The sequence below is a fragment of the Pelodiscus sinensis genome, chromosome 26 (assembly GCF_049634645.1).
Source record: "Pelodiscus sinensis isolate JC-2024 chromosome 26, ASM4963464v1, whole genome shotgun sequence".
Taxonomy (NCBI): domain Eukaryota; kingdom Metazoa; phylum Chordata; order Testudines; family Trionychidae; genus Pelodiscus; species Pelodiscus sinensis.
Window position 1 is genome coordinate 16,401,237 of NC_134736.1, and position 17,277 is coordinate 16,418,513.

At 52.2% G+C, this 17,277-nt stretch overlaps 1 protein-coding gene across 1 annotated transcript; it reads left to right on the forward strand.

Moving 5' to 3' along the window:
- Window positions 1-95: 95 nt before the first annotated feature.
- Window positions 96-16,895, forward strand: LOC102449405 (isobutyryl-CoA dehydrogenase, mitochondrial). The gene is made up of 11 exons (XM_075909382.1): window positions 96-252; window positions 3,603-3,703; window positions 4,119-4,288; window positions 7,334-7,443; window positions 8,715-8,791; window positions 9,484-9,621; window positions 11,381-11,516; window positions 11,612-11,709; window positions 12,440-12,592; window positions 13,560-13,662; window positions 15,594-16,895. Exons 1-11 carry the CDS (start codon window positions 153-155, stop codon window positions 15,644-15,646), a joined length of 1,239 nt encoding a protein of 412 aa, XP_075765497.1. The 5' UTR covers window positions 96-152; the 3' UTR covers window positions 15,647-16,895.
- The last annotated feature ends 382 nt before the right edge of the window (window positions 16,896-17,277 follow it).

Sequence of the window (17,277 nt, forward strand, 5' to 3'; positions counted from 1 at the left end):
CAGAATCCCGCGGCCTGCCCGCGCGGTGCTCGCTGGGCGATGTAGTCCCGCCACCTCCCTGAGCCAGGGCTCCTGCGCGGGCTGCCCGCGGGTGCGGACTACAAGTCCCGCAGTGGAGCGCGTCGCGGAGCAGGGACCCTGCACAGGGCGGCATGGCTTGGCGAGGCTGCGGCAGGCTAGGGGCCCGGCTGTGGAGGAGCCCAGGCTGGCCCCAGGTCTGGGGGCGCAGGAGGATCGTCTCCTGCGTTGACCGTAAGGCTCAGGGCAGAGGGGCCGAGCCCCCAGGGTGCGCGGCGCCAGGCGGCGCAGAAGGGCGAGGGGAGGGAGCAGGGGTGCCCAGAGGCGATGGGGATGGGCGCGTCTGGAATATCGGGGGTGAGAGGTTGTAGCGCATATAGCGAGCGCTGGGTCCGAGCCTCTTTCCTCTGACCGTGATGGAGCAGCAGGAGTTGCTGAGGGTGGTCCAAGGAGGGGGGGAGGTACGAATAGTGACAGCGATGCAGTGCATTTAAGAAAGGTCACATTTAGGCTGAATGTTAGGAGGAGCTAACATAGGGAAGCTAGTGACAAGTTCGTGTCTGGGTACTGTTTCAACAACTTGCCCAGCACCTTGATACCTTGTAGGACATGCACCAAAGAAGAATTTCGTCTCTAAGAGGGGCTTCGGGGGCAGCTGAGTTAGTCTGTGCAGGATAAACTTTAAAAAAAAAAAAATCTTTAAAGACTAACACAACATGTAGACTTGATGATCTTTGCAGTCCCTTCCAACCTTGTGATTCTAGGAATTTCGTGAAGCAGAACATAATTGTGCACTTGAGCTTTTAGCCCAGGCATTGGGATTCCGATGTCTACTTTTTCGAGAAGTGTTATAGGGTCTCTAAATGTGCACTGCAAAAGGGGAATATGTTTTGCTTATAACTAACAATGTTAAATATTGACTAATTGAGTAGTTGATGCATTTTGCATTGACTATTCGATTAGTTGATAGGGAGCCTCTGCCTTTGAAGTGTAGCGAAGGTGCTGCATGGAGCCTGGGGTCAGCTGATCCTGGGCTTCATGCGGCACTGCTGCTTTGGAACACCGCAAGGAGCCTTTTGCCTGGCTACCTGCGGCGTTTCAGAGAGGCAGCACTACACGGAGCCTGGGGTCAGCAGGGGAGTCCAAAGCTGCTGCTTTGAAACGCCTTGTGCAGCCTAGGGATACACCAGCTGGCCCCAGGCTACACATGCTGTTTCAAAGCAGCAGCACCCGTGGAGCCCAGGGTCTGCCCCAGGGTTCAAGCTGCGGCTTTGAAGTACCCCCTCTTCCCCCCCCTTGTTGCCTCTTTCTGAGAGAGGCAGCAAGGGGAGGGAAGCAATTAATCAACTATCCAATAAGCTTCACATCCCTAGTTATAGCTTTTCCTGATGCGATATGGCATGTGGGAATGGTCCTAAAGTTTGTTTTAATTTGTTTTCTGGTTTATTTTATTTTATAACGATTAGCGTGCAAGCTCTCCACTGCATGGACTCTTTCTGCGTTTGTACAGCGTTTAGCAAAGTAGGCCCTGATCCTAGTTTGTGGGGTCTCTGAAATTGATTACAAATCCGGATTTTAAAATGAGAAATATCAATTCTCATCTTCCCAGTTTTTGCTAGAAGACTCTGAAGGACCCGGGGGCTTAATAATTCCATTGCAGGATTCTGAAACATGGGTTATAACTGAGTGGGAAAGGGGAAATGGAGCTTAGCTCTATTTGAAATTCTTTGGCTGTTTGCTTTGGCTGTTTGTGTTCTGTTTAATGATAACAAAAATAAAGAGCTCTAAACTGTGTTTGACTCTACACTCCTTGTCCTCTCAAGGATGTTTTTGAATCAGTACAGGATCTCTAAAGTCTCACACTTGCACACATGACTTTCCCTGGTAAATCATAGATGTGAATTGCAACAGTGCAACACCTCTATGCTTGGGGCTCATATTAGTGGATTAAATGTGTTCATTCCCACACCCTCGCCACCCTTGTAGACCAGGTTTTACAGGAAAGCTGGAGTTGTTTGCACTTTTGCTCTGTTGTGAAGCTAATCTCCCCAAATCTCTGGTGAGCTCTCCAGAAAATCAAAGAAACCAAAAAGAGGTCTTTCTAATAGAGAGGAAAGGGAAACACCCAAGCAAACTAACAACTCATCTGACCCTGTAGTACCGTGGTCACCAACCGGTCGCTCCCGAGCTACTGGTCGATCTCGAGGCCTCGACCAGTTGCTCGCGAGGCGTCCTGTAAGCCCCGCCCCCATTTCCCTCCCACCCCCCAGAAGCCCCACTACTTACCTCCAGAGAAGACGGAGGTAGTGTCGGCTTCCGGCACGCTGGGGTTTGGCCCCGGGGCTTCCCGGCGCAGGTAGGGGGGTCGGCCGCCTGGGCAGGCGCGCGCGTGCACGAGGCTTTACTGCACGGGGGGGTTGGCCCTGGGGCAGGCACACGCGGGGCTTCCCTGCGCGGGTGGGGGGGTCGGCCGCCTGGGAAGGCGCGCGCACAGGGCTTCCCTGGGGGGTGTCGGCCCCGGGGCAGGCACACGCTGGTTTCCGGGGGAGGGGGGGAATGCTGGGAGGAGGGAGATGTAGGGGACTCTCTGCCTCCACTGGCATCCCACTCCCTTGTCCCCACTCCCCTGTCCTCAGCTACAGAATGCTGTCCCCATTCCTGTCCCCACTCCCCGAACTCTGTCCCCAGCTACAGAATTGTCCCCACTCCCCGAACTCTGTCCCCAGCTACAGAACTGTCCCCACTCCCCTGTCCCCACTCCCTGAATTCTGTCCCCATTCCCGTCCCCACTCCCCGAACTCTGTCCCCACTGTCACTCTGTCCCCTGCTGCAGAATCATGTCCTCTGCCCTCCCAGCACCCTGTTCCCTCTCCCCTGCCCCCAGCCACAGTACTCCGTCCCCACAAAATGTATAATTATAAATGCTTCATTTTAGATTTAAATAGCATGAATAAAAACCAGACCATTTATTTCATAACTATAAACACGTGATTTTAATTGTATGTATCGCATAATTTAAAAATAAACTTTATCAGAGTGTGTAAGTAAGGGTTGGGGATAGCAAGTGATGGACAGGAGGAGGATAGAGAGGGCGGGGCTTCAAGGAAGGGGAGGGGCTTCAAGGAAGGGGAGGGGCGGTAGAGCTTCGCCTGTTCTGAGATTTAAAAAGTGATCTTGGGTGTAAAAAGGTTGGAGAGCACTGCTGTAGTATATCAAGGCTGCCTTTATGGATCATAAAACACCAGTAAAGGGCCAGACGCACAGCTTTAGTTATGCATTGCAGTTCATGCCCAATGACTACAAGAGATCAAGACCTTGGTTTTGTTTTACCAGAAGGCAGTCCCTCCCTGTGCTAGTCCACTGCCTCATAGCAGTAAGCTGAGGCATTTGTTCTGCATTGATGAATGCGTGACTGATGCCTGCAATACCACAGTGGGACAGTGTAGGTAAGAGGGCTAAGAGATATTGGACTATTAATAATTACCCACAATGTTTCATATTTGTCCTGGATATGAAGGAAGTGAAAGGTTTGCAGCCTCCTTCCCCATCCCCTGAAAGAATCTGCTTCTCTCCTGCTTTTCCAGCCTCCACAGGCCTGACAGAGGAGCAGAAGGAGTTCCAAAAGGTCGCCTTCGACTTTGCTGCCAAGGAGATGGCCCCTCACATGGTAGAATGGGATGAAAAGGTGAGAGCAGAGGCCAGCTGCCTGCCCACAAAAGGGATCCTTCAGCCTACCCCTCCTCCTCCCTCAGGAGCGTCTTGCCTGCATTGAAAGACTCGTGATTTCTTTTTTTCCCCCAATATACCCCTTACCCCTGAGGATAGTGTTGTCCTCAGTGGCTCCTCCCCCTCAATTCTGAGGGGGAAAGAGACCCTGTAGAGATGCTGATGCAGTTGGCACCAAGCTGCCGTCAGTGACCCACATAGGCAGCAGGACAAGTCTGAAACCTTCGTTTGCTCCCCAGACTGTCTAGCTGCCGACCTGCCCACTTAAACTCTGTGGAAGTTCAGAACCCGCCTTCAGGGCTCATTATCACCAGAAGCTCATCTCACCCTTGGTCTCCTGTGATGCCTTTTTTCCCCCTTTGTGCCTCCCATAGGAGATATTCCCTGTGGAGACGATGCGGAAGGCAGCCCAGCTGGGATTTGGTGGGATCTATGTGAAACCCGATGTAGGTGGCTCGGGATTGTCACGGCTCGATACCTCCATCATCTTTGAGGCTTTGTCAACAGGATGTGCCAGCACCACTGCCTACTTGAGCATCCATAAGTGAGTGTGGGACAACTGGCTAAGCATCGGTGGTTAGTCTTGCTGAACAACACTTGCTAAGAATGCTGGGGCTCTTCCTCCTGTCACCTCGCCATTGATTATAGATAAGGACCTACCAAATTCACAGTCATGCAAAACGTGTCACAGGCTGTGAAATCTAGCGCCCTCGTGTGAAACCTGGCCTTTTGTGTGCTTTTAGCCTATACTATCCAGACTTCACGAGGGAAACCTGCACTTCTCAAATTGGAGGTCCTGACCCAAAAGAGAGTTTGGGGGGGATCACAGGGTTTTTTAGGAGGGCCAGGATATTGCCACCCTTACTTAGCTATCCTTATGGTTAGAATTTTTTCAGTAATATCTAATCTAAATCTCCCATGCTCCAGTCTAAGCCTATATTTGTTGATCTACCTTTGTTGATCTACACAGAGGACAATTGATCACCACCCTTTTTATAACATTCCTTAACATATTTGAAAACTCCTAACAGCTCCCTGCTCAGCCTGCTTTTTTCAAGGTTAAACATGCCCAGATCTTTTAGCTTTCCTTATAGATCAGGTTTTCTAAATCTTCTCTAATTTTTATTGCTCTCCTCTGCATCCTTTCCAGTTTTCCCATATTTTTTTCTTAACTGTGGCACCAGAACTGGACTTGGTACTGTAGTTGAAGCCTTGTCATTCCGACAGAAAACACTCCTCTTAACATAGCTCAGAATTATATTAGCCCTTTCTACAAGTGTATCGCTCATTATTTGTGGTCAATTTTTGATCCCTTTTAGTCCTCTTTTTGTAATGATGCATTTGACTTTTTTCCTTCCTAAGTCCAGTACTTTGCTCTTGTCGGTATTGAATTTCATTTTGTAAGGGACTATTAGTGTGCACATGGTTGGTTACTCTTAGCGATCAGGCTGCAGTTCCGCAGACACCAGAAGGAATCATTCCCATTAGGGAGGTAAAAGGTTAAATGGCTAACCAGTTACCCAGTTATTATTGGCCTTATTGGCTAATCTACGGTGGCCTAGTCGCTGGACCGTGGCCATGGCAGGTCAGAGAAGCCCTGAGTTCATGGAGCTGGAGCAGCCTCCGCCACCCATGATGGGCCAAGCCCAGAGCAGCTCTTGAGTCCACAGCCAGTAGTTATCCAGTTAAACAAACTGTTTAACCCATTAACTATGTTAGGAAGTTTTTGCATCCCTAATTCCCATTCACAAAAGAACTTTAGCCTACTGATGTGAGCACAGGGCTGGAAGCTGGGAGCTCTTGGGTTCTGTTTAGTGATCATGGGATAAGAGGGAAGGTCCTTTCATGGACTGATAACTGGTTAAAAGACAGGAAACAAAGGGTAGGAATAAATGGTAAGTTTCCCGAGTGGAGAGAGGTAACTAGTGGGGTCCCCCAAAGGTCTGTACTGAGACCAATTCTGTTCAAATTATTTATAAATGATCTAGAGCAGTGGTCCCCAACACGGTGCCCGCGGGCGCCATGGCGCTCGCCGGGGCATTTATGTGCACCCACCTAGCGCTGCCCCACCGTGCCGGGGCATTTATGTGCTGCCGCGCCGCTTGTTGTTGATTTCAGCTCCTCCCCCCATCTATCTCTTTCCCTCCGGCCTCTTGTCTAATCAGCTCCAGGAGAGCTCGGGAGACCCTCCCCCTGCTCCACGAGGAGCTTGGACCCTGGCGCAGGCAGCGCCCCACCCAGCGCTCTGCCTCGCTCCTGCTCCCAGGTGTTTGTACAGGGCTGCCAGCCAGCTGCACTACCACGCCGGCCCCTCCGCACTTCCGCAGCCCCCCTGGGAGCTGCTGGCCACAGAATCCCTTGCAGGGGCTGCAGGCGAGCCCTGGCCTGGCGGCTCCTCTCTCTCCTCTTGCAGGGGAGGGGCGCCTGCGGTGCCCCACTTCACATCGGCGAAAGGTGTCTACAGCTGCAGAGAAAGGGAAGTAGGGGGACCCGTGACACTTTTCACCTCTCCCCCAGAGTGCTCCGACATTTCCGCGCGTGCTGTGGGGAGGGGACACAAGGATTTGGTGGGGAGAGGGAAAGGAGACGGAATTCGATCATTGGGGGGAGGTGGGAGAGGGGAGCAAACTGGGTCTGGTCGGGATCTGGTCTGGCTGGGAGGGAAGAGGGTACAGGGTGGATCAGGTGGGGGAGAGAAGAGGGGTGGACTGGGTCCAGTCACTGAGAGGTTGGGTTTGCCTGGGAGGGGAGAGAAGGTGGAAATTGGGTTCCGTGCGTGCATGGGGGGCGGGGAGTCGGGATGTGTGTGGACAGGGATGTGTATGGAGGGGAGACAGGACGTAGGCTGGGTTTGGCCGGAGAGTGTGGTGGGAGTCAAAGAGAAAGGGGCGCTTTCCTCCTCCGTGCCTGTCCTGGGGGGGCGGCCAAAAAATGTTTTGCTTGGGGCAGCAAAACACCTAGAGCCGTCCCTGGCCCCACCCCCGGGTGCGCGGCCTATGCGCAGCCCCTCCCCCGGGTGGCCCTGCCCCCAGGTGGCCCAGTCCCGCCCCTGGGTGGCCCAGCAGCCCCGCGCAGCACCCACCACCCAAAAAGGTTGGGGACCACTGATCTAGACAAAGGGGTAAACAGTGAGGTGGCAAAATTGAAGATGATACCCAACTGTTCAAGATAGTGGTTCTGGTCCATGATTGGGACTATTAGGTACTGCTGCAATATTCATACTAATATAATTATCTCCATACCCTTGTTACAGGTGCTAAGATGTACAAAGACGCAGTGACTTGCCCCAGGCCTTGCACTGAGTCGGTGGCAGAGTTAAGACTAGAATGCAGCTGTCTCAGCCCTGTGTGCTGATTCCAAGATGATTTATGAAGGTTGAGGCCCTGAGCCAGTCCTGATGGCACATGGTTGCTTCATTCAGTTTCAGTGCGGGGAAGTGTCTGTCTTCCGGGCTAGGTTAGATTAGTTCCAGAAGAGACTGACAACATCCAAACCTCCACACCCACAGCCTGAGCATTCTGTGATCATCCTTCCTAGGGCTGTGCTTGTGCACAGGCATTATAACCCCGCCCCTTCTCTCCTGGTGCAGCATGTGTGCTTGGATGATTGACACCTTTGGGAGCGAGGAGCTGAGACACAAGTTCTGTCCATCGCTGTGTAGCATGGAGAAGCTAGCCTCCTACTGCCTGACTGAGCCGGGTGAGCTTCGTGTACCAATCATTCTATCCCCTTGCTGTCCTGCGTCCCAGCATTGTTGTGTCAGTCACTCTCACTCGCACAAGTTCCAAGGGTCTGGAAGTGAAACGCCATCTCTGTTGCTCTGAGCTGTCCAGTGCTCCACGTGGCTTGTGCTTTGGGGTGTCTGTACCAAGGGTGATGCATTTAGCAATGGTGGGATAAGTGCTGGGATTCACTGAGTGAAGTGAGCAGAAGCTAGAAAAGGTGCCTTGGTCGGGTGTGGGATTCAACACGGGGATCAGCAGACTATGCAACAAATCTGGACCCCCTTTGACTGGCTTGCAGCTCCAGTTTCCAAGGCTGGTTAAACAAAATGGAGAAATACTGAGGTAAGAGGGTGACTCTGTTTAGGGCACTTTGATAAATACAGCCATGCAGAGCTGAGCTCTCTTGTTGAAAGCCATGGGCAGCCAGGATCTCTAAGTTCCCTGTAAGCTGTACAGCTGCCTAACAAGCATTGCGCAGGGGTTCAGGGCTGCCACACGGAGAGATGCCTCTCCCCCAGCGCAGAGCGCCACCCCTGCCCCGTTGACCCCAACATGGAGCTGCTATGGCTGAGGGAAGAGGAGCTTGCTCCCCACCGGCCTCAGTATGGACTTGCTGCGGCCAGGAGACAGGTGCCTTTACCTCAGGCTAACCCAACCCCACCAGAGTACCAGAAAGGTGCCTCTCACCTGGTCTGCAGCTGTGTGGTAAGAAACAGCTGGGGGAGCCCTCTCTCCTGGGAGAGCCTATATCTGAAACCCCTCATCCTCAGCCCAGAGCCTACCCCCCAGCCCTCTGTGCCAGCTCGCCTCAGCCCCAGCTTCATATCAGAGCCTGCGCCCCCAGCCAGCCCCATCTCTGCCCCAATCCTGAGCCTCCTCCCACACTCCAAGCCCCTCAGTCGCACCCCTGCCACAAATCGTCCATGCGCAGAACCAGTTTTGTCATGTGCACCACTCTGGAGGTGATGTCCCACATCGTCTGCATACTGGTGCACATCATAATATTTTCCTCAGTGCATGATGACATGTTTGACCATCCTGCTTTGGATTGCTTGGCACTGGGGACAAATTCAGCTCTGTAGCAAGGGGACACAGCCCCCATTGAGGTCAGTTGGAGTTTCACACTCTGATTCCAGGGATGTACCTGGCCCTGAGTCTGACACATCCTTGCAAGTGAACACACAATCTGTAGAGGAAAGAGGCAGCTTTGCTATCTCATTGGTTCCTTTCCTTCCCCACTGACAGGAAGTGGAAGTGATGCAGCTTCCTTAATAACATCAGCCAAGAGGAAAGGCGACACCTACATCCTTAACGGTTCCAAGGTACCAGCTTTTCTCACCTCGAAACCCGCCAGGCACGCTGCATGTGGGACAGGGTCTTCACCACATCTCCCTCCCTTCCTCACCGCATCTCTGCCTTTTCCTCTCGGCTTGTGGCACTGGAGACAGCCCCTTAGGTCACATGCTCTCCAGTTGCTCATTCCAACGGCTTTGTTCAGTTCTGCTCGTAAATGTCCCGTGGTGGTGGAGCATCCGCCCCTTCGCTTGGGGACTCTGTTCCGCTGCCTGTTAAATCGCACCGTGGGGAAGGTCTCCCGGATGCTCAGCGTAAAGTTTTCTTTTCCTGAACTTCCTGCCGCTGCTCCTATCACTGTCCCCTCAGAGCATCCTGAAGGATTCCTCTCCCTGGAATTCCTCCACCCTAACTACCAGTACTTGGAGGTGGTTATCCCGCCCCAATTTGCCAGGCTGCATCTGTCCAGCTTGTGATTTCACAGTCCCTCAAGCCCCCGCTTGGTTCTGTTTGCTTGTCTCTCCTCTCCCTGCCCTCCTCCTCCAGCGCTTTGATCCCCTCACCCTCCATTCAGTGACTCCTCTCTGCCCTCAGAGCAATGCACAAGACTCCGAATTGCCTTTCTGCACGTGGTGCCGAGTGAAGCGTCTCCCCTCCTTCCCAAGCTTGGCTGGCTTTCTCTACCTGCTAATGCTGTCTCATTTCCTCTGCCCCTTGCCAGGCCTTCATCAGTGGTGGTGGCGACACCGATGTGTATGTGGTCATGTGTCGCACGGGAGGCTCTGGCCCCAAGGGCATCTCCTGCCTGGTGCTGGAGAAAGGAACTCCAGGGCTCAGCTTTGGCAAGAAAGAGAGGAAGGTGAGATACGCACGGTCGAGGTGGGGAACACAGCAGAGTCGGGCCAAGCTGGAGCAGGCCACTAGTGAGCCCCTGTCTGATCAGATAACAGGCCCACCAGACCAGTCCTGGGCAAGCTGGACCGTCCTAGTCTGCGATCCTCACTGCACCATAGCTCCAGATAATCCAGTGTCCTGACATGGGGCAGAGTTGAGGGCGTTCAGTGCAGGGAAACCTTGTGCTGTGTCCGCTATGCGGCTGGGTGGAAGGCTTTGATCTGCAGGTCTGCCAAGCCTGCCGCAGATATAGATTCGTTGGGGCTGCACTTTTTCTCTAGACATTTGCACGTCTGTTGCGCGGGGATTGAGTTGCTTGTGAGGTTTAAGAGCTTCCCAAACCAGTCAGGGTAAGGCATGGTGCAGACAGGCCCCTCCGCAGCTTCACAGGCGCAAGAGCTTCGACTCTCTCGCCAGCAGCATCGCTTGGCTCAGTTCCGATCCTCTGGCTAAGCTAGACATGGGTTCTCTCCTGAGCCGAGACCCCCAAACTATGTGGTGCTTTGCATGGGCATGCCAGAGCTTTGAAGACCACGGCACCATGACCCAAGTGATTTGAACCCAGGTGTCTGGAATACAAATCCAACAAACTAAAACTGGGTCACCTCCACTGTCCTGAAAGTTACTGTCAAAATCCAGCTGAACGGGGCAATGCACGTGCAACCCTTTCGTTCAGAAAGGCCGGAGAGGTAGTGTGACGGGGACCAGTCACAGTAGAGCCCTTGGGACTGCTTCCTGGTGTGCCAGCAAAGCCATTGCCACTCGCCTGCTTGATCTCTGTGGCTTCTCACCACCTTGTCCTGCTGGGCCAGCTCACCTGGGGGCCACCAGCCAAGGCACAGAGCTGAGATCATTGCCCGCCCTGAAGAGCAAGGCAGACACTAAATCTTTTCAGGTCTGAGGAGAATGTCGTTTTGGGCCCAGCTTCCAGGAACCCAACCCCCTAATGGGGTCAGAACCCCAAATAAGCTGTTCAGGTAAATCCCCTTTAACAACGAAAGGAGGATGTACACACGGATTGCTCCCCCAGGTAACAGTTACTTATGCTGGGCTTCATAGTAAATGAAAGTGATTTTATTAAGTGCAAGCAGTAGGGTTTGCGTGGTTGTAAGTGAAAACAGAGCAAAGTATTCAAAATAACAACATTCAAAAATATTCAAAAAAATTCAAAATAACAAAAAATGCATAGCTTGTTCTATCACTTTTTACAAGCTTCCCCTAAAACGGTTCTTATTTCGGCTAAACCTCTAAGCCAGGGAAGAGCTGTTTGTTTGTTTTCCCTGGGGTCTCTGGTTCAGCATCTTGGGAGTGACAAAGACAAAGGGACAGCTCGCTTCCCATTGTTTTATAGATTCCACTTTGGGCAGGAACTTCAAGTTCTTTCCCCCGCCTTCAATGGAAAATTACTTGGGATGCTCACATGTATGCTGGAGACCAACCTCTGCTCAGACTTAAAGGACAAAGGGGGCTGTTTAGAGGTGATCATCAAGACATTGAGGGAAGCACCCTTGATGGTTTTCATTTGCACATTTAAAACCATAAACCATCCCATACTGCACCTTTCCAACTTTACATACGAGACTGATACACACACCAAACTAAACTTTACAGATCCAGCAGATTATGGCATTATGACTGGTAGGTCACATGAGGTATTTTCTCTCGTGGGGAGCTGAAAGTCCCAGGCCTCCAGACAGTCTGTGAGATACTCCTGCCTTCCCCAGGTGGGTTGGAACTCCCAGCCAACGCGGGCCGTGATCTTTGAGGACTGTGCTGTTCCTGTCGCCAACCGGCTAGGCGCAGAAGGTCAGGGCTTCAACATTGCCATGAAGGGCCTGAATGGAGGGAGGATCAACATTGGTAAGCATGGCAGCAAGGAGGAAGGGAGGGGGCCAGTGGTCACCTCTCTGTTAGTCAAGTAATAGTCACTCTGTGCCCCTGGCTTTCCCCGCCAGCGTCTTGTTCTCTAGGAGCTGCTCATGCCTCTGTCCTCCTGGCCCAGGAGCATCTCACCATCCGCAAACAGTTTGGGGAACCCCTCGCCAGTAACCAGGTGACTTTTCTGTCCTCAAGCGAGGCTCTTTCCACCGCTGCACCCCTTGGGCTGTTGCATAAACAAGTAGCCAGCGCTCCCACATCTTGCCTGACGCACCAAGAGGGTTCTCACACCCTCTTCTAGAGCATCTCCTCCCGGGAGAGGTTTGAGTGGCGGTAAGGGGAGGGGGCTTTCTCTCCTCGTGCGAAAAACAGTTCCCGGTCATTATTTGTTGGCCTTAGGAACGAAGAGAGACAAATGCTCCAGAAGGAGGTGGAGGAAAGTATAGAGATTGAGAGAGGAATTAGGGAGTTGGGGCAGCATCAGAGAGGCTTGAGCTTCGTGTGAAGGGAAGTCCTTCCTAGAAAGTTCCCTGAAGAGGAAATGAACAGATGGGGGCCTTGCCAGGACAGCGTGGGGGAGTAGCTTAGGGGAGTGAGAGGTATTTGGGGGATGGTGCTTGAGGGGAAAAGGATGGGGTGTGGGATGCACGACAGGGCCCAGGGGCAGATGAGAGCACCGCAGGGCCCCGGGCAGCACAATTTCACGGGGCCCCCCCCTTTGACACGGCGCATGCGCAGGGCTTCTGCAAGCACGGGGCCCGGGGCAGCCGCCCCGCTCGCCCTGCCCCAAATCTGCCGCTGACAGGGCCCCAACTGAGGGGTCGGGACTCGCCCTGCAGCAGGACCCCAGTGAGCCTCTGGATTAACCTGGCCCCTCACGTGCTGTCTTATTTCCTTCCGGGCAGTACCTCCAGTTCAGGCTGGCTGAGATGGCGACGCTCCTGGTGGCGGCCCGGCTCATGGTACGGAATGCGGCGCAGGCGCTGCAGGAGGAGCGGGAGGACGCCATCGCCCTGTGCGCCATGGCCAAACTCTTTGCTACTGACGAGTGCTTCACAGTAGGTCTTCCAAATCTCTGCAGGGGTATCGCAATCCGAGCCGTTTAGCATCTCCGGCTAGTGCCTGGCGCTGCGTGGGGCATCAGGACCGCTCTTCGGTCTGTTGGGCCCCAGTCCTGAGCATGTTTGATGGGCCAAAAACCTAGTTGTGGGGCTCCTTTCGTGGGCCACAATTTTGGCACAAATGGGGGCTGCAGTCTCAACTCCCTGTAGGCCACTGTCCTCCCTGGGCAGTCTTCCTATGCAGCAATGCCATTGCTGCGTCTTGGAGCCTGGGGCTCCGGCAGAGCAGAGTAAAACATTTCATGTGGGTGATTTCAGCTCCTGAGGTACTGTGTGCCAGCCACGGGGTCCACTACGTGCTATTAATTCCTGGTTAGCAGGTGCCATTGGGAGTGGCTGGGGTACTCTAATGCAATTACAGAAGACCAGTTCATTAAACAAAAACAAACCTCAGCTAGGAATTGTCTTGGCTTAGTCATATTTTGGAATTACCACTGTATTATCCTGTCATTCGTTCCCTGGATGTATGTTGCCATTGTGGTGCATCTCACACCCAGTATTAATTCTATGTAGGCTTGGTACCATTTTTAATAGAGAGCTATTCTCCTAGCTGGCCACTAGATGGTGGTTTTGCATTTTAATTTTGTATCTAGACTCAGAAATGCAGCAGAAACCGTCTTGGTTGAGGGGAATTCAAATGCACCCTTATGAGTTTGTACACGACAGCATTCCTTTTAAGCTGACACCTTTCGTTTAAAATGGCATGTCTAGAAATATGGCAGATAGTGGTTAGAACAGAAGAGCTCCAGGCTTCCAATTCCATTTCTGCCTGGGAATGTGGTTTTATGGTTAGACTTAGTCCAGATCCCTAGGGTCTAAGTCCTAGCTCTGCCACTTACTTGCAGTGTGACCCTGGGCAAGTCACTTCACTCTGTGTCTGACCAGCATGCTGTCTTCTCCTCAGATATGCAACCAGGCCCTGCAGATGCATGGGGGCTATGGGTACCTGAAGGATTATGCTGTGCAGCAGTTCATGAGAGATATCCGAGTCCACCAGATCTTGGAAGGTAACCTGGGGTATTGCTAACAAAACTGGCTGTGACCTTGGCTGCACTTTCCACTGTAGAATAGGGACTCGCAAACTCCACTTCTTCCATGCTGTGCTTTAGGTCTCCCATTTGACAGCAAAACCATGCAGGGGATCTGAGTTCACCAGGCTAGGGATGTAAGCGACAGCTTATGCTTATCGGATAGTCAACTGGTCCCTCGACTAGTTGCTTCTCCCCTCCGCCCCCCACTGCATCTATCAGAGGTAGCAAGTGGGGGGAGCTAGCTTAAAAGCCAGTTCCCCGCAGCACCGTCTCCACGGGGGGCAGGGAAAGCAGGGGGGTAGCGGGGACCGGGCACGAGCCAGGAATCAGCTGGTTCCTGGCTCACACTCGGTCCCAGGATGCTGTGCCTCTGCTTTTTAAATGTATTAAGAGCCAACAGGCTCTTAATACATTTAAAAAGCAGAAGCGCAGAGGGGAGGATCCAGCGCGAGCCAGGAATCAGCTGTCCTGGCTTGCGTTGGGTCCCCCCTGCTGCGCTTCAGCCTTTTAAAAGTATCAAGAGCCTGCCGGAGTTACCTAACCCCGCTGTGGCTTCCCCGCTTATTGGCTAGTCAATGGAAATTCCATCGACTGGTCGATTCGTTGATTAAACTAAATATAACATCCCTGCACTGGGCTATAGCAAATTTGTGTAGCCCATTATGTATTTCCAACCCAGTGGAAGACAGAAAAGACCAATTAGATCCGTGTGCAGGATTGCTCTCTGCAGTATATGTTTTAGTATCTTGTTCACTCTTGCTCCACACGATTCAGTTGAAGGAGCTGCCACCACCTCCCTGGAAAAACTGATAGTTTAATGGGCCTCAGCAGAGGGAAGGGGCTCCTCAGCCCCTCCCCCTAAAGGTGCCTTTGTTTAATTTCATCCTTTTATCCCCTTCTGACACCCATAGTTGAATCCTAAACAGTTCCTCTCACTCTGCATGCTGCTCCACCTTCAGATCCTTGTAGAGAGGTTTGTGGTAATATTCCCCTTCGCAAAGCCAAGCTGTAAGTATTGCTCTTTTAGTGGTAATTCAGCCTCTTAATTGTTGTTCCGGCTGTTCTTTAACTCCCTTCACCTGGAGTTAGTGTTCCTGGAAAGCACATGGTCTTGGCTGTCCCCTGCTATGCTCCTTTGTGCTCTCTGATACGATGTGTGTGAAGCAGTAGGTAAAGCAGAAACTCTGGCCTTTTAATATGTCCCCAATTCTGCTAGGTGCTCAGTGCCCCAAAATCCTTTGAATGTCCATGGAGGAAAGAGTGTTTGGTGTCCCCTTAATGAGTGGTCTTTCCCCAGGCATCTACGCCTTACCTTCTCTGTGCCGACTAATGCCCAGAACTCCTTTCATCCTTGAGAGGAATCTCTTCCATACTGTAGACGTCCAATCCCATCTGGTTTTCCCATTTCTAGAGCCCTGCATGTGTGCAGAATTTGTATCCGCGAAAATAAGCCGTGGATACCTACGGATATAGAGCAGACGTCCACGGATTTGCAGGGCTTTCCTGATCTCAGGCTGGGTGGAGACCTGGAATAATTACTCTGCCAGCTGTATACTGCTGTGTTGTGGGCTTCAGTCCTGGTGTTTTTGCATGTGAATTCAGCCTCACGTAGGTTTTGTCTATAACTGCAGCATTAAAGCGCTGCTCCAGCAACACATTCCCACAGCAGAGTGGTGACAGCAGAGTTCTCCCAGCGCTCTGTGTGCACCATTTCCAGGGCTGGAACGATGCTCCTCATGGAAGCCCGTCGACAGTGGCAAAGGACTGCACTGAAATTTGCTTTGCTCGGGAGTGTGAGTTCTTTATCCCCCTGAGCAAGAAGGTTTCAGCGCAGTAACTCGCCCGTGTAGACAAGCCCTTAAATGATGGGTGTCTGTCTCTGTCTCCCTGTCTTTGTCCTGCTGCAGGTACCAATGAGGTGATGAGGATGATTGTGGCCAGGAGTCTGTTACAGGAATGAAATCAGGATCTGGTCTCTAGCCTTGCCGCACTCCATTTGCTCCCGAGAACATTGTCTACTGCTCCTGTGTCCGTAGATTCTCCCTGCAAGTGGGAGATGGGAATGGACCAGTGGAAACTCTCTTGACTTTTTCTGATCCTAAGGACAGCTGAATGCAGCCCAGCTGTATGTGGTGATTGGCAGAGCTGCAGGTACTTGCCTGGTCTCAAGGACACTGGAGATAAAAATCAGACATGGAGGAAAGCTTTTGCCCCTGTGTCCTGATCGTGGGCCATTGCTGGTGCCTTGCCCCTTCACAGACAGGAGCACTAGACCTGTGGGGTCATCCAGTCTACCTTTGTATCAGGACTGATTAAAATAGGGGGGGATCTAGACAGCCCTTCCCCTTCCCTGAGGTGTTTCAAAGGCTGGTGTGGAGTGGAGGCAATTTCAGGCAGAATTGTGCACACGCATGCTCTCTCTTTTATGACTCAGTAAGGTGACTCTTCTGAATCATAGGGAGAACCTGTTGCCTTGTTTTAATCCTTATTTTATGGCTGCTGCAGCACAGCAGCTTGGAAAGATTGTGTTTGTGAATTGTTCCAAAGTGAAATTAAGCCCCGGGAAGGGGATGGGGCATGCCTGGTGCTCATCTGAAGCATCACTGCCTCTCATTTTGTGAGTTCTCTTACCTAATGAAACTGGCTCTTGAGCCTGTCTCAACCAGTGTTTTCATTTGCATTATGAATCCTGGCATGAGCAGCGAGTGACTCTAGATCTGGGGGAGGCAAGACCCCAGACCTGCCCCTGCTGTCCAGAGCCCTGTGGGAGCCAACTACCCACCCCCCCAAGTACAGAAGGGAAAGGTGAGTGGCATCTGACCCCAGCCAAAGTACGGGGAAGAGGGAGAGCAGGTGGCACCCGGCTTCAGCCTCCTCAGCCCCTGGAGAGCTGACAGCCTGGTCCCAGACTTGGAGGGGCTCAATCCCAGACAGCCCAAGGGGAGTGGCGATGGGGGGAGGGGGTGGAGTGTGTGTGGGGGGGCAGGCTGGCAGTTAGGAAGGCATTCGCTGCCCATGAATCCTGGGTAATGAGATTCAGGGGATAGATGAAAAATACAAACCTCGCAAAAGAGAACCTGAGATCTTCCTTACCCCCCAATTACCTCTACCCAGCAATGTATAATAGGAGCAGCGCCAGAGTTTTGATCAGTTTTACTTTTTTTCCCCCGCTCAGTGTCAGAACCAATAAAGCTATGGGAGTAAAATCACTAGGGGGGATTTCATCAGTTCCGGTCATTCACTCTTTCTGCAGCATTCTTGTTCTTTAATTGGAGCATATTCCCTTTAGTTGATAGAATCAACTTGTTTAATGGAAAACCCTAACGGTTAGTAATAACATGCATTTCTACGGTCCTTTAAAGTGATTTACCAACTACCCACCAGAAAGGGGCAGTAAGTGACCGACATACTCATTTGACAGATTGGTAAACTGAGGCATAGAGCAGGGAAGTGACATGATAAAGAGGTAATGGCAGAGAGCTTACTTTCTATTCCTGGCTTTAATCATTGGGCACATTCCTTTTTCAGTGCCTATCACAAAAAATGACTAAGGTGGACATGGGAGATTCTCCCCTTACCCACCCCCCAATT

Excerpts from the sequence above, each read along its gene's own strand:
- LOC102449405 (XM_075909382.1), top strand. The coding sequence starts at position 153 with ATGGCTTGGCGAGGCTGCGGCAGGCTAGGGGCCCGGCTGTGGAGGAGC. Across the intron at positions 3,704-4,118 it reads TGGTAGAATGGGATGAAAAG|GAGATATTCCCTGTGGAGAC; the intron begins GTGAGAGCAGAG and ends TGCCTCCCATAG. Across the intron at positions 11,710-12,439 it reads AACCCCTCGCCAGTAACCAG|TACCTCCAGTTCAGGCTGGC; the intron begins GTGACTTTTCTG and ends CCTTCCGGGCAG.